Source organism: Suillus subalutaceus (assembly GCF_016647625.1).
Source record: "Suillus subalutaceus strain FC151 chromosome Unknown DFJ58scaffold_18, whole genome shotgun sequence".
Lineage (NCBI taxonomy): Eukaryota > Fungi > Basidiomycota > Agaricomycetes > Boletales > Suillaceae > Suillus > Suillus subalutaceus.
In genome coordinates this window covers 200070-224132 of record NW_024540267.1, presented here as the reverse complement: position 1 = coordinate 224132, position 24063 = coordinate 200070, and the positions used below count along the sequence as shown (strand labels likewise).

The window sequence follows — 24063 nt, the reverse complement described above, 5'->3', positions numbered from 1 at the left end:
ATGCACAAAACTTAGCTCCCGATCCGACCACAGAGACCAACATGCTTATCAAGAAGCTGATTCACATATTCGACAATTCAACATTTCCGGGCGACTATTTCGACACGTCACCCCTGGACTGGTCCTAGCTCCACCGAAATATGGGTTCAGTCGCTCATATATGCAAGTCTATCCGCGAGCCTTCTAGCAGCACTTGGAGCAATGCTGGGCAAGCAATGGCTCAACCATTTCAAACACTTTGGTCACGGAACGGTTTGATGGTCGTGGAAGGCAACGGCAACGGAAGCTTGATGCTTTATATGCCTGGCATTTCAACGCTGTTCTGGAAGGTCTCCCCGTCCTGTTGCAGTTGTCCTTGCTGTTGTTTGGGGTTGCGCTCGGTGCAAATCTATGGACAGAACAAACACATTGTCGCCTGCATTGTCATTGGCACAACGACATTTGGGGCCGTTTTCTATGCGCTAATTGTTGTTGCCGCATTGATATCTGATGTGTGTCCATTCCAAACACCGGCATCTAATCGACTTCGCAGCATCGGTCAGTGCGTTGTCCGCTTCCACAACCTTCTTCAGAAGGGAAATCAGACCATCTTTTCATCACTCTTGCGCTTCGTCAGCTATATCCCTTATATCACAATAACTTTACTCCACTCATTCGCATCATGCATTTCTCGCCGGCTTTCTTCACAATACGCCATCGAAAATACGGATGCCCCTTGTATCCGATGGTTGCTTGAGACCTCCGATGACCCAAATGTGATTACCACTGCTGCCAGCTGGTTCCTGAGGTCGAGTGGCCACCAGATTTGGATGTATCTTGCGCCTTGCTCAGGCTGCGAGACACTTTCCTGGATTGCTTCGAGAACACACAGTATGGTCAACCGAAACTTTCTGACTTTGGCCGAGATTGTGCGATTGCATGTGGAAAGGCCTTCTTGCATCTCTACATCGAAAGACGGTCATTGGATGCCAGACCCGTCTTTCTGCGTGCCACTCATGATCCAGAATTCGCACTTACCAGCTCCTCTCGTCTGCATGATGCCCATTGGCTAATGTGGACTCGTCAAAATGACCCCGAACTCTCTTTCATCTGCGACCTTATTCTCGAGATAGTACTGGATGTTGGCGTCAGCATACCCATTTCGCTTGGAAACCCGAAAATTCCGAATACCCTTCTGATGTGGATGTCTCATCCCCTACTTCACTGTCTCAGCGCAAACCAGTATGCAAGGTTTTGGAGGCGGCGTGCGTTGGATGTAGTAGAGAGGCTGCTTGTGTCGCCCTTACCTCCGACGAATGTCTTAGCGAACTGCCTTATGGCGGGCAGGTTTGCTTTTGGATCAATCCGTTGATCCAAATCAACTGACCAGCACAAAACAAGGGGTAAGGAAACCTTTTGACGTCATGTGGAGCTTGAAAAGTAACCCATGATTGTACAGGTCATCGATCAAAACACTGCTTGTAATCTGTCCTCGAGAGCATGCAGCAAGCCATCGGTATCGACATCCATCTAGAGCTACGCGACCGGCTCGTCTCTTTATGCCCTGAAACTTCTACAACCTTTGGCGGTTGTTTTAGAAGTTGAGCAGTTTCGCCAGGTGGCGTACGATTTGGGAATGTCCGACTGGGGTGTTCGACTATGCCAAAGCCTTGTCAACATAGTACTTCATCATCCGGAACTCTGTAGACCAGAAGCACGTGAGAAGGCCTGGGTGGCCGCTCGCGATGCGCTGCATTTCAGCGTGATCACTGCTGGGAGTGGTGATAGCGGCCCAACTGATGATCGAATCGCTTGTAAGGAAGAGATTTCTCGTCTCCGCACGACCAGGAACGTTGGTTGCGGCTGGCTCCTCGATTATATCATGCATCATCATTCGATCTCTCATCAGTCAGCGCTCACTGATGCATTCCTCACGATTAGCGAAATGATATCGACGTTGCATGCAGAGAGAAGATGCCGACCTATATTAATGCGATGATTTCTGCAATGGCAACGGACAAGCCTCCACGGCTTCGCAAGGCTGCGTTTTGCGCTGCGTATTCATCAAGGAACTATCTTGCCTCGTTGGACACCGATTCTCTCTCCCCAGATCTCTGCACTCAATTTTCAGCAGCGCTTTCTGGCGTTGTTGCTGACAGTCTATCCTTTGGTCAGGGCGAGGATGGTATCCTTTCTGAACACTCCAGTATGTGCGGCAAGCAAAACCTTCGTTATTTGCACATATTGTTCTCGTGGACTCAAAGTGAACTATGGTCCCGTCACCTCTATGATGGTGGACACCTCGAGGCATGCCTATTCATCGCGAACAACCTTCGTTACTTCGAAATCTACCCTCTCACAGAACATCTTGCCTTATACATCATTGCAATTATGGCACGACTGAAGGGAGAACACAACAACCTCATCCCGAACGATCTTTGTGGCCTTCTTGTACACAAGGCTTGGGCATTCGCCGCCCTTCGTTCTCTTAAACCACTCGAGATCTCGGAGTGCGTCATACATGAAGTTCTCGAACCATTTGCAAAGTTCACAATCCAGCTACTGAAACGTGATGCGGAGCTTGTCGATGTCACCAACGAATTCAAGTCATGTGTAATGCAGACACTGTACCACTTGGAGCAAGGTTCCGCGGACAATGTAGTGATATCGCTGGTCAAGGATGTTGTCTCATTGGTCACTACATGAGCCACCTGTGGCCGAGTGGGTGTTTTAGTGCCTGTTCCCCTTGGCTTAATTGTTGATGGATGTTGTTTACCGGTGTAACTGTATGTAATCTCAGTGCGAGAACAGATAGTATAAGGCAGTTCTATTGCTTCGTACAGCTCCGCTTAGAGCCCCAAAGATAGTCACCCAGGCACATCAGTGGCCAATTGGTAGTGACACATCTTTATTTCAACAAGGACATCCACGAACGTCACGGTTGTTCCTGGTGTCTTCTGTGCAAGAGTTTCCCTCAAATATTTGGGTACACGATGCCTTTTTCGTGTTCAAGATGTTCACCGCAGCTTACTTCTCTAGCATTGGCTGTGGCACAACGACTAGTGACTCAGGCGTGTCATCCTGATTCCTGACTGTTAATGTGCAGTTGATGATATTTGGGGCGCTTTCATCAAGGTCCCACAGTGGCGTCCGCGACCGTTATTCGGGACTGATATGGCACAGCTCATTCATATGAGGATCTTTCCAGTCAGTATTGACCGCCGCCCTTTGTTGTAACTGGTTAACGTTCACACACTGAGCGCTTCTGGTATTTCTATAAGAGCAATGATCCCATAATCCCCATTCCAACCAAGACGGTCAACCTATAGCCTCACTTGCCACCGTGACAAGATGCCGAGTCCAAAATGTGGTATCCAATTACCAGAAAATGGCAATGGCGCAAAGTATGTACCCTCCGAAATAGTTCTGCTTGTCGACTCAATAAAATTCGATCCTTCAGGCCTCCAAAGCTTCCTCAGAACTTGAAATCATTCGTAGAGACTATGCAGTCCCCCCGTCCATCACAGTCCCAGGGCGACGAGAAAGACGCCAAAATCCCGCTTCTGGGCCACCTACACACGGGAAGCTACGGATTATGACGGAGAGTTTCTTGAAAAGTATCAGTCAGACATGGATATCGTCCTCATATTCGTCAGAACCTTTTCTTTGCTCCTCGCTCTGTCATCTGACCTTGAATCACAGGCCGGTCTGTTTTCAGCCGTCAATACGTCGTTTATTGTAAACATGCAGGCGAACCTCAACCCTGATCCAATGGGCACTACGAATGCATTGCTTGGAATGCTGCTCCAGACTGCCAACTCCTCCTTTATCTCACAGTCTGGTCTACCCTACGCGCAGTGGCAGGGACCTAGTGCCACAGTAATCTGGGTCCAGTCGTTGACTTACGCCAGTCTTTGCGCAAGCCTACTTGCCGCCCTTGGAGCCGTGCTAGGGAAGCAATGGTTGAGCAACTTCAAACGCTCTAGCCGTGGTACCGTTGACGATCGGGGCCGACAAAGGCAGATGAAACTCGATGGTCTTCGGACTTGGCATTTCGATGCTGTGTTGCAGTTCTTGCCCTCGCTCTTGCAGATCTCTCTCCTCCTTTTTTGGGGTCGCACTGTCCGCTAGCATGCGGACAATGTCACACACAATTTCTATCATCATCATCACATCCACAATGCTTGGCTTCACATTCTATCTAACGATCATCCTGGCATCACTCATGGCTGCAGATTGCCCTTTCCAGACACCAGGATCAATCACCCTTCGTGCTTTGGGCCGGTCTGTCCTCCGCTACTATCCATCGTTGGAAAAACATCGTCGGAATTTCAGTACAGTCTGTTTAAGTTTCGTGCTTTACATCCCATTCAAGATCATTTACACCCTGAACACTATCTCGCAACAACTTACACCTTCCGTCTCTGCTGTACCGCAAACAGATGCTCCGTGTATCAGGTGGATCATCGAATCATCCAGCGACCCCGATATCGTCACAACTGCGGCGAGCTTTGTTCCTGAGGTGGAATGGCCACCCGAGCTTGACATATCCACTCTTCTTCTGCAACTTTTCGACACATTTCTCGGTTGTTTCGAAAACACACACCACGAGCAACTGATGCTAGTTCCACCTAGACGGGAACGTGCAATCGCTTGCGGAAAGGCGTTCTTGCACCTGTACATAGAGAGAAAGTCTTTCCTGAATTCTGAAGAGACTCCATTCCAGGTCGCTGTCTGCGAAAAGGACATCCGCAAGCTCATATGGGTACATCACAGCGACCAAGAGATAGCATTCATTTGCTATCTTGTTTTCGAGGTGGTCTTGGATGGGGATTCTCCAGCGCGCCTTTCTCAACCCAACATACCGGACGCTTTTCTTTCCTGGATGTCACATCCACTCCTTCATCGCCTCAACGATTCGCGCTACTCGTCCTTCTGGCACGAGCGAGCCCTGGATGCCATCGCAAGAATTCTCGTAAACCCACTTCCTCCAAAAATGTTCTCGCCAATTGCTTTATAGCTGGCAGAATGCTCCTTGGTCAATTTACCGCGCGGGATGCGATTTTGAAGGTCACCAAAAGGTCCGTCCAGTTCTTTTCAAGTCTATGCATGTACTAACAACCCGTGATACAAAGCTCCACCGCTGCACTTGACATCTTGCTAGAGCATATGATGAAACAAGAGTCTCCTGAACAGTCCGCAATCGTGCGGAGACTGCTAGAACCATTAGGTGTGGTCCTTGAATTAGAAGAGTACCGTCAAATCGCACAACAACGCGGTGTCGCGGAGTGGGGACTCGAAGCATGCAAAACCTTGGTTCTGACCAGCAGTCAGAACCAAGATGATCAGGACGCAATTTGGAACGACGCTCGTACCATACTACACTTCACCGTCATCGTGGCCGGTGATGGTCACATCAACCAGAGCGATACAGGATCAGCGTGGCAGCAGGGGCCATCTCGGTTATCGATTCAAGAGCCCGCTAATTGCGGTTGGCTCATCGACTACATCATCCATTATCACAATTCTGATCACATCGCTGTCACTGATGCTATGATGGCACTGAGCCGGTTATTTCATGTCAAGTTCAACTCAGCCAGGGCCCCAGCGCTGGTGGAAGTTATAGTGTCTTCCCTAGCTTCAGAACAGCAGCCCGCCCTTCGACATGCCGCTCTCGGTGCTGCTTATACCTGCAGGAAAATCGTCTTTAGTGACATTTATATGCCGGCCCATCTGTTTCCAGATTTTTCCGCCGCTCTTCATTCCACTCTCACCAACAGCGACTCACCACGGCAACACCTGCTTTGTCTGAAAATCTTGTATTCTTGTGCCAAAAGTGAAGCGTGGAAGGCTCACATATTCGGGCACGAACATCATAGCAGCCATCTTCATATCGCCAACACTTTCCCTTACCCCGGTGCTGATCCTCTGTCATCCGAACACCTTGCGCTCTACATCATTGCAAATCTGCAAGTCATGCAAGAATTATCTGACCATCCACTTGACCTCCCGGACGCCAATTCTTGCCGAATGCTTGTCCAAAAAGCTTGGCATTCTCTGGCTGTTCGACAACCCGGAATCTTAAAGGAGACCATCGAGCACCTTAGTGCCTTTACTAAGGATTGCTTAAACGAAGGCACGATCCTTGGCACCGAGGTTTTGATTTCTTCCATAGGGCAGACTCTCGGTCAATTAAGACAGGGTGGTTCTGACATTCGATTGACAAGTGCGGTGAATGATCTGTTGCTAAATATTACGGGTTCCAATAGTTGACGCTTGTTAGTGGACTGATCCGATATATTTATGTAGCTGTGTAATAGTTTCTTTGTATGTATGTAAGTCACGGGCGGACTGTGAGCTCTGGGAAGGGAAATTGATGCTGTATCATCTACTATGCATGTGGTTTTGTAAGCCACAATGGTGTTTGAATGAGGTGACCGGTGACGGGGAAGCCCTGCGGTTATTAGAAGAGCTGACACAGCTTCACTTGCGTGCGGTATAAAACTTGTCGAGATCGGTAACGACGACCGTGTTGCGCTGCTTTTACGGCGCAGGATTGATAGACTTGGAAAGTCAAGTTAGGTGAAAAGGGCCAAAATCGGTTGGGCGCTGGCAGGCGAAGTTTAACGCCTGTGATAACACCACCTCACACAACTCAGTTGATGCCAACTCGAAGATGCTTATATATGCATCTGATGCGGTGAACATTCTGGGGCCACTGTAACAGATGGTCATAGATACGGTACACGGTGGTCGTGCAGGCGACAAATGGGGTGGGAGGTGCTGTGAATTAGCCTGAGGTATGCACCGTGCATGTGGAGCAGGCTTCATGCAATTCTGCATTTTAATTTTAGAGAAAGACACTCACGAAGCAGCCTTCGTCGCATTTACAGAGTCGTTCTAAGTATCTATTTTGCCCGGTAAAATCCCAGGTCAGGTATCCTCTAGTACATTTCATCTGCATCAGTGGAACCGCTGCATAAGGCTCATTACAAACCCACGTCGTCTGCAGCCGAACTCCCTGCCAATCTGTCGTATGGTATAATGTGTTGTCCAATTCTATGAGGGAGTAGCATCAAAAGATCAACTTTACGGGCTATTTTAGACCTCCGGAACACCATTATACTGCCCAGGACGCGACTGCTGTGAAAAGTTTTGGTTGACCGACGATGTGTTGGTTTGTATGGTAGAGGACAATGGCAGCGGGAAAGTGCTCGGGTCGGCGGGATCCTGCGCAAGATGATGAGTATGATGCGTCACAAACGTTGTGGGAAACATACATAGAAACGCGGAGGCTGCGTCATTTGGGGTTGGCTGAAAGTGGGTAAGGGTGCTCTGCGAGAGCGACGACGCCTGATGAAGAACCATGCTGCAAGACCTGCGATGGCTCCAACTCCAACAATTCCTCCGACAACACCCCCAGCTGTAGCCCCAACGTCCGAGCTCTTGGAAGTAGGCGTTGAAGATCCTGTGCTCGTGGTCGAAGCGGGTAAGCTAGCGGATATCAATATAGTCGAAGTGACGCTAGCCAATGGCGACACGATCACGGTCGAAATAATGGATAGTGACGAGGTCGCTTTGGATTCCGGCAAATCTACAAGAAAGTGAGTGACGCGTTTGTACCACTGAAAAGTTATGCGTGTGAGCTGACCTCCATCCAGCTGCGCTGCGGTGGCATTGAAAATATTACTAGTTACCTTCAAAGAAATTTAGGATATGACAGTCGTGATGTTTCATGTACTTACGACATCCAAGTAAGCCCAATTCGGAACTGCAGTGCCAGTCGGAATGTTCATTGGATATCTGCAAATCAAGTAAAAGAAGTTCAAGAACACAACCTCGCAGACTGACGATTGTGTAAAAGCCGTTGTGCAATAGGTTTTCCAGGAACTCCAGCTGTGAGGGAATAAGTACTTCGTCCGTCGAGCATACTTGATGCAACTTACGTCACAGGAATGAGGCCCTGGCAAACACCACACGCGCTCGTCAGTGAGTAGATTACTGAATTGCATTGGCAAGGGTTTGCTCCACTGAGCGGGGGACCTGAATATTGAGTACCCGCAGGGATAGCAACGATCTCAGCGCCTGCCAAAAATGAGTCATGCAAGATCAAAGCCTGCCGAGAAACGAAAAGCCATACTTCCACCAGCGCAGGGGCTCCCGAGGTAGGCAGTAACTAAGCAAGGGGTCTGGCCAAGACTGTTGTTCATCTGATATCACCCAATCATACCATCAGAACTTGCAAGTTTAAGGTAAAGCAAAGAAATGATGTACCCAGCCAAAGGAGGAGAGGCACGTTATATTTGCCACTATCTGCGCAAATGCACCTTGGGGTGCAGTGGCTGCCACCAAGGCCACTATCGACGGCCATACCTTCAAGTTGAGTAGCGACATGACGGATAAAAGAGAGAAGGAACAAAGCCGGTGCCTAGCAGACCCTGCCAGTTATATACTGTTAGGTAGTCCCTGGTAGCTCTGCATCAAAAAGTTCTCCGTAACAACCACTGTGCAGTCGCCAGTGGAAGCAGCGGGGCTTGACTCGTTGTGCCATCACTGATCAAAGAGCTGGACAACTGCACAGCATGTACATCAGATCCGGGACAATCAACATGTTTGTCTCATAGCCCATGATGCTGCCAAGCAAGAAACACAGCAGGCGCACAAAAAAAATTGTCGCGCGCTCATCAATGTGATTTGTCTTGGGCTACTAGTTGATTTGTTAGTTCTATCATCAGATTCATCACAGCCTTCTATACTTGCCCGTTGGCCTCCGTTGGCTTACCTGAGCTCACATAATTAATCTCCGCGATAATATCTCCGAGTCTCATCTGAAGACGTAATAGTTAGTAGTACAGCATGCACAGCAGCTTCTGCAATCAGACAAGTACCAGTACTCGTCCCAGATAAATATCTCCCAGATGATTCCTAACCGCACCCAGCTAGTACTTTCAATTTGTCCATTCCATCACACATATCATGACCTTCGTGAATGAGTGAGGAACAATGTCGGTTTTTCTCGATCTTGTCCCTCTCTCGGTTTCTGACCTTTTTGACAGTTCTTCCATCGTTTGAAGGAACTTGGGCGAGGCCATCCCAAGTTGCTGTCAACGGTGCTGAATACAATTCCCGAGAACGTCAGCCCCACCCGAAATGTTTGGAAGGGACCCGGGTGGATCTCCTCACTTATATATACGAATTGCTAGACGACCCAGAGAAGAATCGACTTATTTGGCTGCATGGCACGGCAGGCGTCGGAAAGTCTGCCGTTGCGTTTACTGTAGCTGAGAGGATGAGAGGTCTAAAAGTGACAAAGCAGACTAATGTCGAAAAGCGGCTCGGAGGAACATTCTTTTTCGCGCACAAGCACACCAAACGTTGCATGGCTGGATATTTTTTCGTGACTCTTGTCTATCAGCTTGCCACTGATTTTCCCAGCATCCGGAAGGATGTGGATAGAGCTATCCGTGACAATCCCGCTCTATTAAACCCAGACAAGTCTCTCTGCGACCAGATGGAGGCTCTCTTTCTCCAACCTCTCCGAAATCTTCAACTCATATTGCGCGGGTGTCCGCCTTTGACGTTTATCATCGATGCCCTTGATGAATGCACATCCGAACCCGAGCTTACCGATCTTATCCTTGGGGGTGAATTAGGGGTTTGCCAATCAGGCGTCTCCATGATGGTGAATCTGTGAATCTCGCAAAATATCTACACTGGCTAAAATCTCCCCGAAACCATTCCTTATGCGGACCCTTCGATCACGCAGTACGGCTTCGACTTCTTTGCCTTCCTAGTACTTGTCCTTCAACTGCATTCCATCCAGCGATTTTTCCATAGATATTTTAGCGAAGTAGATTGAAATATCCATCACATCTTCGTCACGCTTCGCACTCTCCATCAATCGACAGCTTGATCGTTCTGCGACCCAAGTCTTGTCACAACAAACAAGCTTCAATTCAGATCTTCGTACGTCGTCCCTCCAGATAACTACAGCCCAGATTATTTCTAAACACACCCTCGAACCCAGCCAGTACTTTCAGTTGGTTCATTGCATCTCGCCACATAACACAACTTTCGTCAATGAGTGACGATCAATGTCAGTACTTCCATTTCTTATCTTTCGCATGCTCTCTAACCTCTTTGACAGTTCTTGAAGGAACCTGGACGAAGCTGGCCCAGGTCGCTGTCAAGGGTGCTCAATATAACTCCCGTGAACGTCAGCCCCACCCGAAATGTTTGGATGGGACTCGGGTTGATCTCCTTAAATACATCCACGAATTACTGGACGACCCAAAGAAAAATCAACTCATTTGGCTGCATGGCACTGCTGGTGTCGGAAAGTCTGCCGTCGCGTTTACAGTTGCTGAAAAGATGAGGGGTCTAAAAGTGACAGAAGAGACGACCGTCGAAATGCGGCTAGCGGGAACATTCTTTTTCTCGCGCAAGCACACAACGCTGCACAGCTGGATATTTCTTTGCGACGCTTGCTTACCAGCTTATTACCAATTTTCCAAGTATCCATAAGGATGTGAACAGAGCGATCCGCAAAAATCCTGCCCTACTAGACCCAGACACACCTCTCCGTGACCAGGTGGAGGCTCTCTTTGTCCAACCCCTCCGGAAACTTCGACTCAGATTGCGCGGATGTCCGCCTTTGTCGTTTGTTGTCGATGCGCTTGATGAATGCACGTCTGAACCCGAGCTTACCGATCTTATCCTTTCCCTTGCACGGGCCCTTCGTGAGCCTGACCTACCCGTGACCCACATTCTACTCACGAGTCGCTCGGAATCGCACATCTGCAAAGCCTTTCAGAACAAGGAGGTGCAGCCGTTGTTGTGCGAAATACCCGTCAAAACTTCTGGGGAGGGTGTTTGCTGCTATCATCTCGCTCGATGGCGCCGATGTTGACAAGGACATCTATATTTTCTTGCAGCATTCCTTCGCAGAGCTGGCAAGTCGCCATACCGATTTCCCTCAGCCATCGAAGGATGATCTTGCGAAGCTGGCGAGCCGAGCGGGCAGACGTTTTATCGTGGCGTCCACAATGATGAAGTTCATTATCGACAACGAAGACGATGATCCCCGCGATCGGTTACAGCTGATGCTCAAGCTAACGAGCGAGCTGCTGCCAGGAACGGAGGTGTATAAGTTATACGATTGTATCCTCTCCACATGTGCAAACCCTAAGCGGGCTTACATGCACTTGTCCATCGTCGCCGCCCTCGCAGACCCTCTTTCCATCTCGCAAATCTCGTCACTTCTTGGCCCTGGTTTGGGCCGGGATATACAGACAACGCTGATACAGCTACGGTCTGTCATGGATATCCCTACAGACAGCACTCTCCCCGTGAATATCTATCACTCATCTGTTCGCGACTACGTTTCTGACCCCTCAAACTGTGGCCTCCCTCAAGTATGCGATATCGCATCACCCCACTCCCTACTCGCACATTCGTCTCTCCGCTTGATGACGGAGATTACGGAAAGCACGGCTCTCTTGGATGCACTCTCAGAACTGGGGAAACAGAGCCAAGTTATGCAACCTGAGGAGCACCATCGATTAAAAGCTTCGCTATCCTTCCTTGTTCGTCCACCAGAGCCACTGTCTGTTCTCATCTGTATGCTATGGCTTCGGGGAGATCGTACTTCAGATTTACAATATTGGCTGGAAACGATGGACGGGTGTACCTGGGTGCAGACCACGAATGGGCGGGACTGGCTGCAGACCAAGGGAGGACGAGACTGGGTGCGGGCCCAGGGAGGACGAGAGTGGCTGCGGACCGAGGGAGGACGAGACTGGGTGCAGACCGAGGGAGGACGAGACTGGGTGCAGACCGAGGAAGGACGAGACTGGCTGCAGACAGATGGTGGACGAGACTGGCTGCAGGCCGAGAGGAGGACGAGAGTGGCTGCAGACCTGGAGAGGAGAAAACTGGCTGCATACCGAGAGAGGACGAGAGTGGCTGCAGAGCTGGAGAGGAGAAAACTGGCTGGAGACCTGGGGAGGACAAGACTGGCTGGAGACCGAGGGAGGACGAGACTGGCTGGAGACCTGGGGAGGACGAAGCTGGTTAAAGACCAGGAGAGGACGGAACAGACTGGAGACCTGGAGAGGACGAGAGTTGCTGCAGAGCGCTGAGGAGCAGTTGCTGGAGATCAAAGAAGGACGAGAATGGCTGCATACCGAGGAAGGACGAAAGTGGCTGAAGACCGAGGAAGGACTAAGTGGCTGAAGACCCAGGGAGGGCGGAGAGTGGCTGCATACCTGGGGAGGACGAGAGTGGCTGCAGACTAATCAAGGACGAAAGTGGCTGCAGATCCAGGGAGGACGAGACTGGCTGCAGATAGAGGAAGGACGAGACTGGGTGCAGACCGAGGGTGGACGAGATTGGCTGCAGACCGAGGTTGGACAAGAGTGGCTGCAGACCGAAGGTGCACGAGAGTGGCTGCAGACCTGGAGAGGAGGAAACTGGCTGAAGACCTGGGAAGGACTAGAGTGGCTGGAGACCGAGGGAGGACGAGACTGGCTGCAGTCCTGGAGAGGGCAAAACTGGCTGCAGTCCTGGGGAGGACGAAACTGGCTGCAGACCGGGAGAGGACGAGAGTGGCTGCAGAACTGGGGAGGACGAAACTGGCTCCAGACCGAGGAAGAACGAAACTGGCTCCAGACCCCGGCGGGTGGGCGACACTGGCTTCAGACCGTGGGCAGGCGAAACTGGCTTCAGACCCTGGATGGGCGAAATTGGCTCCAGACGCCTCATGGTCAAGCGTGGCAATCCACTCCTGCGGGGTCTGTATGGGCGACTATGGAAGAATTCTCGAGTACATTGGAAACAATCAGCAACTATATCATTTTCCCAGAATTGGCTTTACTGCCAACCTTCAAAGTAGTCCAGCAGCTCAAAAGCTTACCGGATTTCTTGATGTTTCCAATGTTCCTGGCGTTGATACCCGAGACCATTCACTTCTGTATCACCAGAAGTTCCTGACAGGAAGATCATCCGTGCTATGAATCTCTTTGTAGCTTTCGCAAACGAGGCGCAGGAGCGAAGTCAATTCATCTTCCGACGCTCTCAAGTATGCATCTCAAAACTGGGTTGTTCACCTGTCGCGTGCTCCAAATCTATGGGACGACACTCTCAACCATATATTCCAGGTTTTCTGGAATCGTCATCTCTCTCCTGGCTCGAACGGCAGTGGTTGTTTGAAGGGACTGCGGTCTTGTCTTGATATTTTATCCGAGGGGCAGAAACTTGCAAAGTTTATTGCGTTGCTTCAGGTTTGACGGTTTCTGTTTTGATTTTGTGAAACCTCTTCAATTCTCTCTCGTTTTCAGTTGGAACCTTCAACGCACAGCCTAATGAACGGTTGTCAGCCATCGGTCCCAATTCCCGGCACTCAACAACGGAAGCTTCGGCCGCCCTTGCCCTCCCTGAGGTCCAACACCGCTGTAGGAGGGATAGAGGATGCAGGCGCAGGTTTCTTGGACTTTGAGGAAGGAAAAGCAGAGAACCTGCGTGGAGAGGCGAGACGGTTTGTTGTAGGAAGGGAACCGTGAAGACGGACGATTGAGGGCGCCTGGAGGAGCGAAAACTGCGCAGTTGATTTTATTTGGTCTTGTACTGGTCTCCTCAGTAGATTCTTGTCATCTTTGCCATCACTCTTGTCTCCGTCAGACCCAGCATGGCTCAGCACGTTCACTGTCCAAATCTGCCAGGCGACAAGCGAATTAGTTCCTCCAAAGGTCCTTGATACCATTCTCGATTTACTAGATAATTCCGTCGTCCTCGGCAGACATATCCAACTTGAAGGGTAGTCGCCAAGTGGTGGATAAATCCCTTTTACCAGTCGTCAGACATGCGTGCTGTAGGCGCCACCATGCCGCGGGGTGTTTGAGCAAGAGGTGACCGGTGATGAGGAAGCCCTGCAGTTATAGATGGCATAGCTTCACTTGCGTGCGATATAAACCTGTCGAGATCAGTACCGCGACGACCGTGTTGTGCTGGGGGCCTCTGTAACAAACAGGGTAGGGCTGTGAATTAGCCTGAGCCCTGCGCAATGCATGTGGAGCAGGCCTCGTGCACTTCAGCATCTTAATCTTAGAGCAAGACACTCACGAAGTAAACCTGCGGCCTTTGTCGCATTCATAGAGTTGTTCTAAGTATTTTATTTTTCTCGGTAACATCCTAGGTCAGATATCCTCTAGTACAATTAAATCTGCATCAATGAAACCGCTTACATAAAGCTCATTACCAAACCCACACCGTTTGCAGCCGAACTCCCTGCCAATCTGTCGTATGGTATAATGTGTTGTCCAATTCTATAGGGAATGGCCATCCAGAGATCATCTTTGCGAGCTATTTTAGAACTCCGGAACACCATTATACTGCCCGGGACGCGACCTGCTGTGAAAAGTTTGGTTGAAGGACGATGTGGTGGTTTGTAACGTAGAGAACAATGGCGGCGGGAAAAGTGCTCGGGTCGGCGGGATCCTGCGCAACATGAGTATGGATGCTTCACAAACGTCGTGGGAAACATACATAGAAACGTGGAGGCTGCGTCATTTGGGGTTGGCTGAAAGCGGCTGAGGACGCCTCTGCGAAAACGACGGCGCCTGATGAAGAACCATGCTGCAAGACCTGCGATGGCTCCAAACTCCGACAATTCCTCCGACAACGCCCCCAGCTGTAGCCCCAATGTCCCGAGCTCTTCGAAGTGGGCGTTGAAGACCCTGTACTCGTGGCCGAGGCGGGTGAGCCACGGATAGCGGTGTAGTCGAAGTGTTGTGCGCTAGTGGAATAGCGACGCGGTCGTGCTAATGGATAGTGGGCGAAGGTTGCATTAGATTCCGGTAAATCTACAAGAAAGTGAGTGATGCGTTTGCACCACTGAAAAGTTATGCATGTGAGCTGACCTCCATCCCAGCTGCGCTGCGGTAGCATTGAAAATATTACCGGTTACCTTCCAAGGAATTTAGGGTATGACAGTTGTGATACTTCGTGTACTACGACATCCAAATAAGCCCAATTCGGAACCGCAGTGCCAGTCGGAATGGTCGTTGGATATCTGCAAATCAAGTAAAAGAAGTTCAAGAACATGATAACCTCGCAGACTGACAATTGTGTAAAAGCCGTTGTGCAATAGGTTTTTCCAGGAACTCCAGCTGTGAGGGAATAAGTACTTTCGTCAGTCGAGCATACTCGATGTAACTTACGTCACCAGGAATAGGCCCTGGCAAACACCACACGCGCTCGTCAGTGAGTAGATTACTGAATTGGCATTGGCAAGGGTTTGCTCCATTGAGCGGGGGACCTGAATATTGAGTACCCGCGGGATAGCAACAATCTCATAGCCTGCCAAAAATGAGTCATTCAAGATCAAAGCCTGCCGAGAAAACGAAAAGCCATACTTCCATCACGCGCAGGGGGCTCCCGAGGTAGGCAGTAACTAAGCACGGGTTCTGGCCAAGACTATTGTTCATCTGATATCACCCAATCATACCATCAGAACTTGCAAGTTTAAGGTAAAGCAAAGAAACGATGTACCCAACCAAAGGAGGAGAGGGCACGTTATATTGGCCACTATCTGCGCCAAATGCAACCTTGGAGTGCAGCGGCCTGCTACTAGGGCCACTATCGACGGCCATGCCTTCAAGGTGAGAAGTGACATGACAGATAAAGAGAAGGAACAAAGCCTGTGCTTAGCAGAACCTGGTTATGTATAAGGTAGTCCCTGGTAGCCCTGCATCAAAAAAGTTCTCAAGAAGTGTGACAACCACTGCAGCCGCCAGCGGAAGGAGTGGAGCTTGACTTGTGGAGCGCATCATTGATCAAAGAGCTGGACAACTGTACGGGCATGTACAGCACATCCGAGACAATCGATTGAAATATGCCAGGCGAACGAGCGAATTAGCTCCTCCAAAGGTCCTTAAGGATGCCATTCTAGACAAATTCCGGTCGTCCTCGGCAGACATATCCAACTTGAAGGGCAGTCGTCAAGTGGTGGCATAAATCCCTTTTACCAGTCGTCAGATATGCGTGCTGTCACGGTGGGCGCCACCGATTGAAACTTAAAGATTCTGAGGATGTAATTGATGGGAAGTTTGATCTGCGCTAAGCTTACACGCGTTCTTGCACGTGACATTCGACAATCAAGAAATTCCGGACCAGTGCCGAGCTCGTCTTGATCCATGTCTCGATGACGGGTAAGTACTTTCCTCTTACATCTTGTGTCACTTAACCCTAAATCATTAGACTACTCATTATTCACTATCCCCGACTTTGATGCTAATGACTACGCCAAACGCCATTCTTGCTGGCGAGCCGTATCCACAAGTTCACCAAACGCAGTACGCAAAGCCTCGAACGGGTACAGCTTTAGAATCGGCCAAGGAGGATATATCAGTCGCAATATCCAAGCTGGACTTGAGCATTGAGGACGTGAGCAAGCAAATCAAAAGTCTGGTACAAAGATATATCATCACATTGAGATGCTATTGATGACGCAATGTCTGCAGGTTACCGCCCACCATGAAGAGCTACTCCAGCGAGCAGCGGGCGTCAATAACCTCTCTGGATCACTGACCTCAGTTCGACGTGGCTTGAACGACGTTGATGCCTCCTTGGAGAAGTACGTAGCTAGTTCCTGTCGTTACGTCGTAACTTGACGTGACCTAATCAGACTTCGCCAGAAAATTCGTGTTCCATACCAAACTTTGGAAACGAGCGCCATCAGACTTCAGCGTATTCGTCAAGCCTCAGATGCGTTGCGACGTATTTCACGTTTCGTTGTGCTCTCGCGGCGTCTGGAAACTCAGATGTCCGAGCTTGCTACGTTTGACAAGCCGGGCACTACTGAAAAGAAAAAACCTAACAATTCAGAAGGCTTGTCTGCGGATCAGCAAGATGACAAGGAGCGCACCATTGCTAAGGCAGCATTGACAATTGCAGAGCTAGGTTCGCTTGTACATTACTTCGCAAGTAGCTCCTAATTGTTCATTCGTATCAAGGCGCCTTATTGGATGGACCTGAAGAGACCGAAGATACCCCAGGAAAAGACTCACCAGAAACTGACGATGGGACTGCCCCAGCAATGGATACCCTGGTCCCCCTCCGATCTGTGAAGGCGGCAGCAGCACACATACCATTTATCGAAGAAGCGCAATCCAAGGTCACGCATGAGATGGAATCAATGATCATGACTGGTCTTTCTACTTTGGTTTGTTATTCTGCATTCCAGCGTAAACCATTAACTTAAACTTCAATGTTGAGGATCAATCACTGTTGGCATCCTCGTTACAAACAGCGTACAACTTACGTGCACTCCCGAAGCTCATACAGGGCCTATCAAGAGACCTTTGTGACGCCGTTGAGGAACGAATACGAACTGCATTTGATCTCTCACGTATTTCCAAGGAAGTTATTTCGAAGGGTATGTCGCACAGATATTATTCTTCCTTTACTGATGTTCTTGTTCTTAAGAAAGCGTGCCTTCTTCTCAAGGTCTCTTATATAAGTCGCGTGTGCGAACAGAACCAACGAACATCACGGCACCGCAATGGACAGCTGCGCTTTGGGCCCGCCTTGAGTCTCTTATCGAGGAGATGGCTGCATGCTGTATCAAGGTGGCAACTTAATAAATTGTTCTACATTGTGTCTACTTACTGCCAGTCGTCCTAGGTGTATACCCTCGAGAAGGTCCTGAAATTGAAGAAGGATCCGATAACCCAAAGATCATTCCTTGATGATGTAATGAGGTGCCTTCCTTGCACATCAATGCATCGAATCCATGACTAATAAGTACTTGAAGGTTCTAGAGAACAAACCTAGTTCGACGTTCTGGACTTCGCTGGGACGCTCGCTTGAGAAGTATGCTCGTGACGCTGCCAAAGGTTTGTTTAAGTCATTAGTGCCATGTACATCACCACTGAAGTGTCATGATTAGGATCGACCTTCCTTCAACAGACTCTTAGCTCTGGTTACCCGAGGCTCTTACGTCTTTTCCACGAATTCTTCGCCAAAATTGCAGTACATACCGACACAGTCTACACACAATCCCAGCAATCGTAGGTCTTCCCCTGCTCATCAAATAGAACACCATACATAATTTTTTAGACCAGAAACTGTCCTCGTCCTCCGCGCTCTTTCTACGTTTGAGGCTCTTTACCTCTCTCGTTCGACAACCCGCTTGAATGAAGCCGTTTCCCAGGCTTTCGCTGGTGGCTCTCGCGCACCTCCAGGCGCTAACGAAGAGTTGCAATTGCGCGGGCGGTGATGAATGAGCTTGATTCCGCTAGGTTTGATCCTTTGTTAATGCTTGCGGTGGCGAGAAACGTTGGCGCAGCTCTCGATGGTGCGACGATGAGGGCCGAGGGTCTAGTGAGTATTTTTGGGGCTCTGAATAGGTACCACGTAGCTCATGCGTTGAACCCAGATCTCTTCAGATCGCTCAGTGGTTACGCTTCTTGGGCCGATGGCGACTCCACAACAAATTTTGAACGGCCAGGTTGCGACGTGCCTTTATTATTGCTGGACGAATTTGGAGAAGATAGCTGAAGAACACACCGAGAGCGCTGCTTCGCTTGTAAGACCTGGTGTAAAGGTATTGATTTTCCCAAGTATAGAGAGTACCAAATCTTGAAGTTACTCCACTGCACAGAAATTGCATGTCACTTACGATAGCATTGTTGACCCGCTCCTGACGGCAATACGAAGGGAGCTCGCTTCCATCGTCTCGAAGCTTCATAGGGTTGACCTGCAGAAGGTCATGGACCCGATGGCAGGCATGGCAGGGCCAAGCCTGTACATGAAAGATCTCGCTGATAAACTCAACTACGTGAAGACGCAGATCTTTACTAATTTTTCGAGTGATGTGACGCAGTCCTGGTATGCCCTTCACGCACTCGCTATTGACCTGACGTGCTAAAGAGAACAACCAGGGTACTCTCTATTGTGAAGTACGTCATCCGAATCTTTGTGCTCCATTCCAGTATCGCGAAACCGTTAGGGGAGGGGGGGAAGCTGCAGCTCACAACGGATATGACGGAGCTCGAATTTGCGCTGGGTGCATTCCTTGGGCCTTCAAGCAAGCGTGGTCTTGAAGTAGCTGGGGAAGAGTACAAAATGCTCAGAGCAATGCGGTCTGTTCTATTCCTCACACTAACTGATACCCGCTTACTCGCTTATGATAGACCCCTCCTCTTCCTCGACACAGCTTCACTTGCAAGTCCAACGCACGCCGCGAACCTGCCTCCGCTCGTGGTGCTGCACCATATTCTTGTACGGTCCCCGCTGCCGCTGCCGCATATAATCCATGGATGGCAGGAGGCGGAGTATGTGCGATGGGTGGAAGAGCATAGAAATGAGGATGCGTGGAGTCTGGTTGAGGCTGCGCTGGTTGGGAAGGAGGGAGAGTTTGTAGAACTTGCGAGGAGGGTGCTGAGGCAGGCGAGGGGTGAGTGAGTGAGGCAAAAATTAACATGCTCGCGACAGGGTATTCAGCTCTTGCTCACGGTTATTTATATGTGGACTTTGATAGTGTAGTATCTTTCTACATCGACTCAATGACTGTATTTTTGTTGTCAATTTGGTCCTTGTTTGCGAGTGTTATAAACGCAAGGTCTTGCCAAACAATATTACGCCTAATTTGGTTTTCACCCTGTTTCCAACTCAGCATAGGAAATCGACCTACTGACAGGAATCAAGCGACATACGGATAAGTGGTAACGGATGCCACCACTTCCAGAACCCGCTACGGTGATGATGCTGGACTGCATTACTGATGACGATGTGGGGCGGAAACTCCGTGTTGCAGGACGGTAAGTCCATTGTCTCCTCTTCCTCGTTCTCAATTATTCACGCGTGAAAATGTACTCATATTCACTGTAGGATGCTCACGTACGACCCTTCCACCGCACTTGTGCTTCTCTCATTTTCCTTCCCATGGACTTCTGGTAGACGTTTCTCTCGTAATCGATCCCGATGCGGTGCTTTCTACTGTAAAATGGGGCGGAACACTTGATCCAAATGTGGACTATAACTGGATGCACGAACGTAAAGCATGGGTGTGGGTTATGGGATGGTTGGAAAGGTCTGAGGTGGGTCACGTCAGTGCACATTCCTTTAGCTGATTCGTGAGACGCTACATCGACGTGTTCATGGAAAACGCTGTTGTTGTACATGCTAACATATCATACCAGGACCTCCAAATACCAGAGCCCCCACCCTACACATCACCACCAGTCGTTGACCCGTCGATCGTGCTTAAGGCGCTGAACGTCACTCCTGCACGAGATCTGGATATTGTCGGGCTACGGTCGGCGCTTGCGGGGATAGGAGAGATACCACCTACGACGTATCCAGTGTGAAGGATGTATAGGCGCCATGTCATGTCACCGATGTTGTGACGTGAGTGGTTAATGATATAATGCTCTACTGCAGGCTGATTTTCCTTTTCGCAGCTATATTGGGTCGTCGATTCAGCTGGGCGATTGCAGTGCCTTTTTTGGGCTACGTGTCTGTGCCCGCGCATCTTGCAGGGCATCTGTGCATATTCATTTGGTCAGATGGGCATATACGCACAGGGGAACCGTCCCGATGAAACTTGTGGATTTGTGAGCTGAAATCTACTCTAATATCAACGATTTTACATATTTGAGCTGTTTATTTCACATTGGAGCTTCCGAGATAAATCGGAATTATACTGGAATGATACGTACGGAGGAACAGACTTCTCATTACATGTACTATACTTACAAAGACCTATAGGAAATGAATATGCTATCGTCCTGCCTTGGCACCCAACACTCCATCCCATCAGTGAATTGGTGAGTCCGTGATATCATTGGTAGCCGTGAGAAATATAGGATGATTCCTGCCTATGTACAGTGTTGTTACTAACCCGTTAAATCAGTTATAACCCGGTTATAACCGGTTAAGAGGTTAGTTAAATGGATCTGTGATTTTGGGAGGGTTAGTAGGGTTAATGTACTAGGAGTTAATTGGGTTAATACTAGGAGTTAATTGGGTTAATTGGGGGTCACCAAACTTTAATCGTTATCATCAATCTCTCCGATTCTTTCTGTGCCAGCGTCCTGGGACTGTATTACCTCTCCAAGCCGCTCCGATGGGTAGGGAGAAGTCCTGGCTGTGGGATCATTTTCATCAGGGGACTGCGAAGGTTGACAAAGTGCACTGGCAAGCACGCTGTAAATATTGTGTCAATGTGAAGGCTAAAGATCTCGCAAATGCTGATCAACAGGCTGTCAGAACTTTCACAATTTTGACGCAGGAAGGTGAGTTTTTGTCAATTGATGCCATGTAACATAAATGATTAATGTATACCGTATAACGGACTCAAACAGCATGCGATAATGTCCCTTATATTGCCGGAAAGGTCGAAATCATGGCAAAAGGAATACATATCGGGGTTAGGACAAGTAGTTGAGGTTGAGGATGACATCTCAGGCATTTCGGATTTGGAAAGTAGCAGGCAGTGACAAATTCGTTGCTTCTTCAGTCAGAAGAGAATGTTTCGCATCCGCGACATGTTCAATTGGTCTGTTGAGGTTGGATGGGACGAGTTTTGGTTCCAGGGTGTGAAAAACATGGAGAGTGAGGCTTTATTCTACGAGCTAATGTCACGCCTGCCCGAGGATGAAAAAAGTACTAGTAGGAATGTCCCAGGGGAGTCACCAGGCATGGGAAATAGTCCATCGAGTTCAATCGTTATTGACGACTCAGAGTAGCTAGCACTTTGAAGTAATTAACTGTTTTTAACCCCATTAACCCCAGCTATTTCGCGGTTAATTCAAATCAAGACGCACCAGTTATAACCTATTCAGTTATAACCCGGGTTAATAACAACACTGCCTATGTATACTGCGAGGAATTTGCAACCGGAGTCCTTCCTTGACCCTCGCAGCATCGGTCTGCATTTAATTTCATGAACATGTTCATTTTTTCTTAAGTCCATCTAAACGACAAAGGTCAGACTGGTGTGCTTGTAACGTCATTCCTCGACAATGCCAAATATTCCCATGTCAAAGCGAAGATTGTTGCGATGCTCTACAATATATTGCTTTAAGTTTAAACAACTTTCTGCATCTGTTCACCGGTTCACATCACTGATGTCATGTCGCAAAAAGTCGTTCTAGTAACTGGCTGTTCAAAAGGCGGGATTGGCTTCCATTTGTAAGTCTGCTGTCTTCAACGATCTCCCTTCAAGCTGCTTCAACTTATGATAACAGATGTGAGCGATTTGCGGAGCAGGGATGCACTGTGTATGCCACATCTCGTAGGCTGGAGACAATGGACGGCTTCAAGCATTCAGTAGAAAAGCGTGCCATGGATGTGACCCGCGATGACAATGTGAAACTCGTCGTACAATCCATTCTGGAAGAGCAGGGAAAAATCGACATCGTTGTGAATAATGCTGGTGCTCTAGCCATCGGTTCGTTAAAACCTTTCAAGCTACTGTGAAACGATTGTCATGTTCGTTTTCTTGCAGGGCCATTGCTCGATGTATCTTTAGATCAGGCTAGAAAGGCTTTTGAGACCAACACGTTCTCGGTTTTGCGAGTTGCACAGGCAGTCGCACCCTCCATGGTGGAACGCAAGCAAGGACTTATCGTCAATATTGGGTCAATTGCAGGAAACATGTGAGTACGGTGCTATGATGCCATCTTTCAGCTAACCCCGTCTTCATACTAGCCCTGGCCCATGGGTTGGATTATACTGCGCATCTAAGGCGGCAGTTCACGCGCTCAGTGATACTCTGGCGATGGAATGTAAACCCTTCGGCGTTAAAGTGATGCTAGTAGCACCAGGCGGCATTCGGTCAAATATCAGTACCAACCAGGCGGCCACCCTTGAATTATCCCCCACGTCCATCTACAAACCTTACTTCGATCGGGTGTACGAAAGCGTGCATGCCAGTCAAGCCAAAGGGAGCATGCCTACTGATGAATTTGCGCGGCATGTGGTTGCAAAGGTGCTGAGTCCCAACCCTCCAACTTATATGTCACTTGGGAGCAACTCGCGTATTGTCGCATTCCTCCACTGGCTCCCTCATTGGCTTGTCCTCTGGATCGTTGGATCGAACACGGTGTGGAGGAAGACCTGAACTATCTACGTAGCCACCACCCAACACCTCATGCCATGGACAGGAAGGAATGATGGGGACGACTCAGGTGACTAGTAATGAAGGGACGTTCTGTAGGAAGAACCGATCATGTGACAATTGCTAGTCTGTGCTTTCTCTCTATTTCCCCTATCTTCTTTCTTCCAGCTCGTCCTCTGTATAAGCAGCTTCTCTGATTGTTTTTGTTGGCATGTTTGTTTGTTGTTAATTCGAGACTGGTTTCGTCGAAAATCTCCCCTGGGGATCACAGAGGGCTGATCGAAGCAGTGCTAAAGTTGGGTTGGGAGATGATCGAGGTGAAATTTCACGTCATCACACATGCCCTCCCCTTCATCCTTCGTCAACTGTGCGGGAGGCGCTGCCTGAGTAGCTTTCGGAGGACCGGAACAACCAATTTGAGTTCTAATAGGACGGCTCAATAGGTTTTGCTGTCCTTACTGTTGGTGAGAATTTTTTTTGAAGTAGCTCTACGTGCACCTACGTGACGATTTGGGCACAGGAAGTGAAAATGTCGCGGAGATTGTTGAGGGTCGTCGGCAGGAGACCAATCGCATCGTAAGGCTCGACAAGGACTCGGAGGCGTTGCGTTGAGGTTATGCAATTCACGGAGAAGTAGAGTTGATGACGAGCGAAGTGTGCATATTAGTACGTGCTGTTTAAATCGTAGACCTGAGTAGCGGCAATTGACAACGTTCGCCGCGTTCGTCAATCCTCGAATATATGCCTACCCTATTATCGACTGATAGACGCGTTGGTTCGTGAAGCACGCGATATGGTCGCACACTGCAGGACCTCCCAATACCAGAGCCTCCACGCTACACATCACCACCAGACGTTGACCCGTCGATCGTGCTTATTAATAAGGCGCTGGCCCCGGCTGAACTTCACTCCTGCACGAGATCTGGATGTTGTTGGGCTATGGTCGGCGTTGGCAGAGATACCAC

At 49.2% G+C, this 24063-nt stretch overlaps 8 protein-coding genes across 8 annotated transcripts; 6 read left to right on the top strand and 2 right to left on the bottom strand.

The window, feature by feature from the left end:
- The first annotated feature begins 22 nt into the window (after nucleotides 1-22).
- DFJ58DRAFT_153171 (uncharacterized protein) lies at nucleotides 23-1531 on the top strand. The gene is made up of 2 exons (XM_041378911.1): nucleotides 23-1382; nucleotides 1439-1531. The coding sequence occupies exon 1, from the start codon at nucleotides 141-143 to the stop codon at nucleotides 1050-1052; it is 912 nt and encodes a 303-aa protein (XP_041247579.1). The 5' UTR covers nucleotides 23-140; the 3' UTR covers nucleotides 1053-1382; nucleotides 1439-1531.
- DFJ58DRAFT_153184 (uncharacterized protein) lies at nucleotides 1532-3159 on the top strand. The gene is made up of 2 exons (XM_041378912.1): nucleotides 1532-2700; nucleotides 2780-3159. Exon 1 carries the CDS (start codon nucleotides 1954-1956, stop codon nucleotides 2683-2685), a length of 732 nt encoding a protein of 243 aa, XP_041247578.1. The 5' UTR covers nucleotides 1532-1953; the 3' UTR covers nucleotides 2686-2700; nucleotides 2780-3159.
- Nucleotides 3160-3522: 363 nt separating this feature from the next.
- On the top strand, nucleotides 3523-4110 carry DFJ58DRAFT_655132 (uncharacterized protein; the record flags this gene model as incomplete). Its single annotated transcript, XM_041381834.1, has 2 exons — nucleotides 3523-3630; nucleotides 3682-4110. Coding segments are annotated over 2 exons (537 nt in total), but the record flags the coding sequence as incomplete, so codon positions are not given.
- Nucleotides 4111-6887: 2777 nt separating this feature from the next.
- Nucleotides 6888-8813, bottom strand: DFJ58DRAFT_770477 (uncharacterized protein). The gene is made up of 8 exons (XM_041389086.1): nucleotides 8254-8813; nucleotides 8120-8189; nucleotides 7926-8064; nucleotides 7831-7875; nucleotides 7725-7782; nucleotides 7631-7676; nucleotides 7260-7573; nucleotides 6888-7209 (listed from the first exon to the last, which is right to left on the bottom strand). Exons 1-8 carry the CDS (start codon nucleotides 8371-8373, stop codon nucleotides 7081-7083), a joined length of 921 nt encoding a protein of 306 aa, XP_041247576.1. The 5' UTR covers nucleotides 8374-8813; the 3' UTR covers nucleotides 6888-7080.
- A 5382-nt stretch (nucleotides 8814-14195) lies between these two features.
- DFJ58DRAFT_770461 (uncharacterized protein) lies at nucleotides 14196-15626 on the bottom strand (the record flags this gene model as incomplete). Its single annotated transcript, XM_041389085.1, has 8 exons — nucleotides 14196-14472; nucleotides 14529-14594; nucleotides 14620-14770; nucleotides 14867-14868; nucleotides 14942-15046; nucleotides 15098-15160; nucleotides 15195-15333; nucleotides 15482-15626. 8 exons carry the CDS (start codon nucleotides 15624-15626, stop codon nucleotides 14343-14345), a joined length of 801 nt encoding a protein of 266 aa, XP_041247575.1. The 3' UTR covers nucleotides 14196-14342.
- Nucleotides 15627-16160: 534 nt separating this feature from the next.
- DFJ58DRAFT_770457 (Golgi transport complex subunit 5-domain-containing protein) lies at nucleotides 16161-19563 on the top strand. Its single transcript, XM_041389084.1, has 15 exons — nucleotides 16161-16184; nucleotides 16270-16443; nucleotides 16497-16609; nucleotides 16661-16935; nucleotides 16989-17197; nucleotides 17251-17410; nucleotides 17461-17603; nucleotides 17659-17727; nucleotides 17789-17870; nucleotides 17924-18044; nucleotides 18094-18197; nucleotides 18233-18357; nucleotides 18638-18864; nucleotides 18918-19118; nucleotides 19170-19563. Exons 2-15 carry the CDS (start codon nucleotides 16270-16272, stop codon nucleotides 19438-19440), a joined length of 2274 nt encoding a protein of 757 aa, XP_041247574.1. The 5' UTR covers nucleotides 16161-16184; the 3' UTR covers nucleotides 19441-19563.
- Nucleotides 19564-21488: 1925 nt separating this feature from the next.
- Nucleotides 21489-21725, top strand: DFJ58DRAFT_654962 (uncharacterized protein; the record flags this gene model as incomplete). Its single annotated transcript, XM_041381827.1, has 1 exon — nucleotides 21489-21725. A coding segment is annotated over one exon (237 nt), but the record flags the coding sequence as incomplete, so codon positions are not given.
- A 386-nt stretch (nucleotides 21726-22111) lies between these two features.
- DFJ58DRAFT_724217 (uncharacterized protein) lies at nucleotides 22112-23101 on the top strand (the record flags this gene model as incomplete). The annotated part of the gene is made up of 4 exons (XM_041385091.1): nucleotides 22112-22170; nucleotides 22227-22429; nucleotides 22487-22637; nucleotides 22690-23101. 4 exons carry the CDS (start codon nucleotides 22112-22114, stop codon nucleotides 23099-23101), a joined length of 825 nt encoding a protein of 274 aa, XP_041247572.1.
- Nucleotides 23102-24063: the final 962 nt, after the last annotated feature.

Excerpts from the sequence above, each read along its gene's own strand:
- DFJ58DRAFT_153171 (XM_041378911.1), top strand. The coding sequence starts at position 141 with ATGGGTTCAGTCGCTCATATATGCAAGTCTATCCGCGAGCCTTCTAGC.
- DFJ58DRAFT_153184 (XM_041378912.1), top strand. The coding sequence starts at position 1,954 with ATGCCGACCTATATTAATGCGATGATTTCTGCAATGGCAACGGACAAG.
- DFJ58DRAFT_770477 (XM_041389086.1), bottom strand. The coding sequence starts at position 8,373 with ATGTCGCTACTCAACTTGAAGGTATGGCCGTCGATAGTGGCCTTGGTG. Across the intron at positions 8,190-8,253 it reads GCCTCTCCTCCTTTGGCTGG|ATGAACAACAGTCTTGGCCA; the intron begins GTACATCATTTC and ends GGGTGATATCAG. Across the intron at positions 7,677-7,724 it reads ATTGGGCTTACTTGGATGTC|GTAACTAGTAATATTTTCAA; the intron begins GTAAGTACATGA and ends ATTTCTTTGAAG.
- DFJ58DRAFT_770457 (XM_041389084.1), top strand. The coding sequence starts at position 16,270 with ATGACTACGCCAAACGCCATTCTTGCTGGCGAGCCGTATCCACAAGTT. Across the intron at positions 17,728-17,788 it reads AAAGATCATTCCTTGATGAT|GTTCTAGAGAACAAACCTAG; the intron begins GTAATGAGGTGC and ends AAGTACTTGAAG. Across the intron at positions 18,358-18,637 it reads CGATGAGGGCCGAGGGTCTA|AAATTGCATGTCACTTACGA; the intron begins GTGAGTATTTTT and ends TCCACTGCACAG.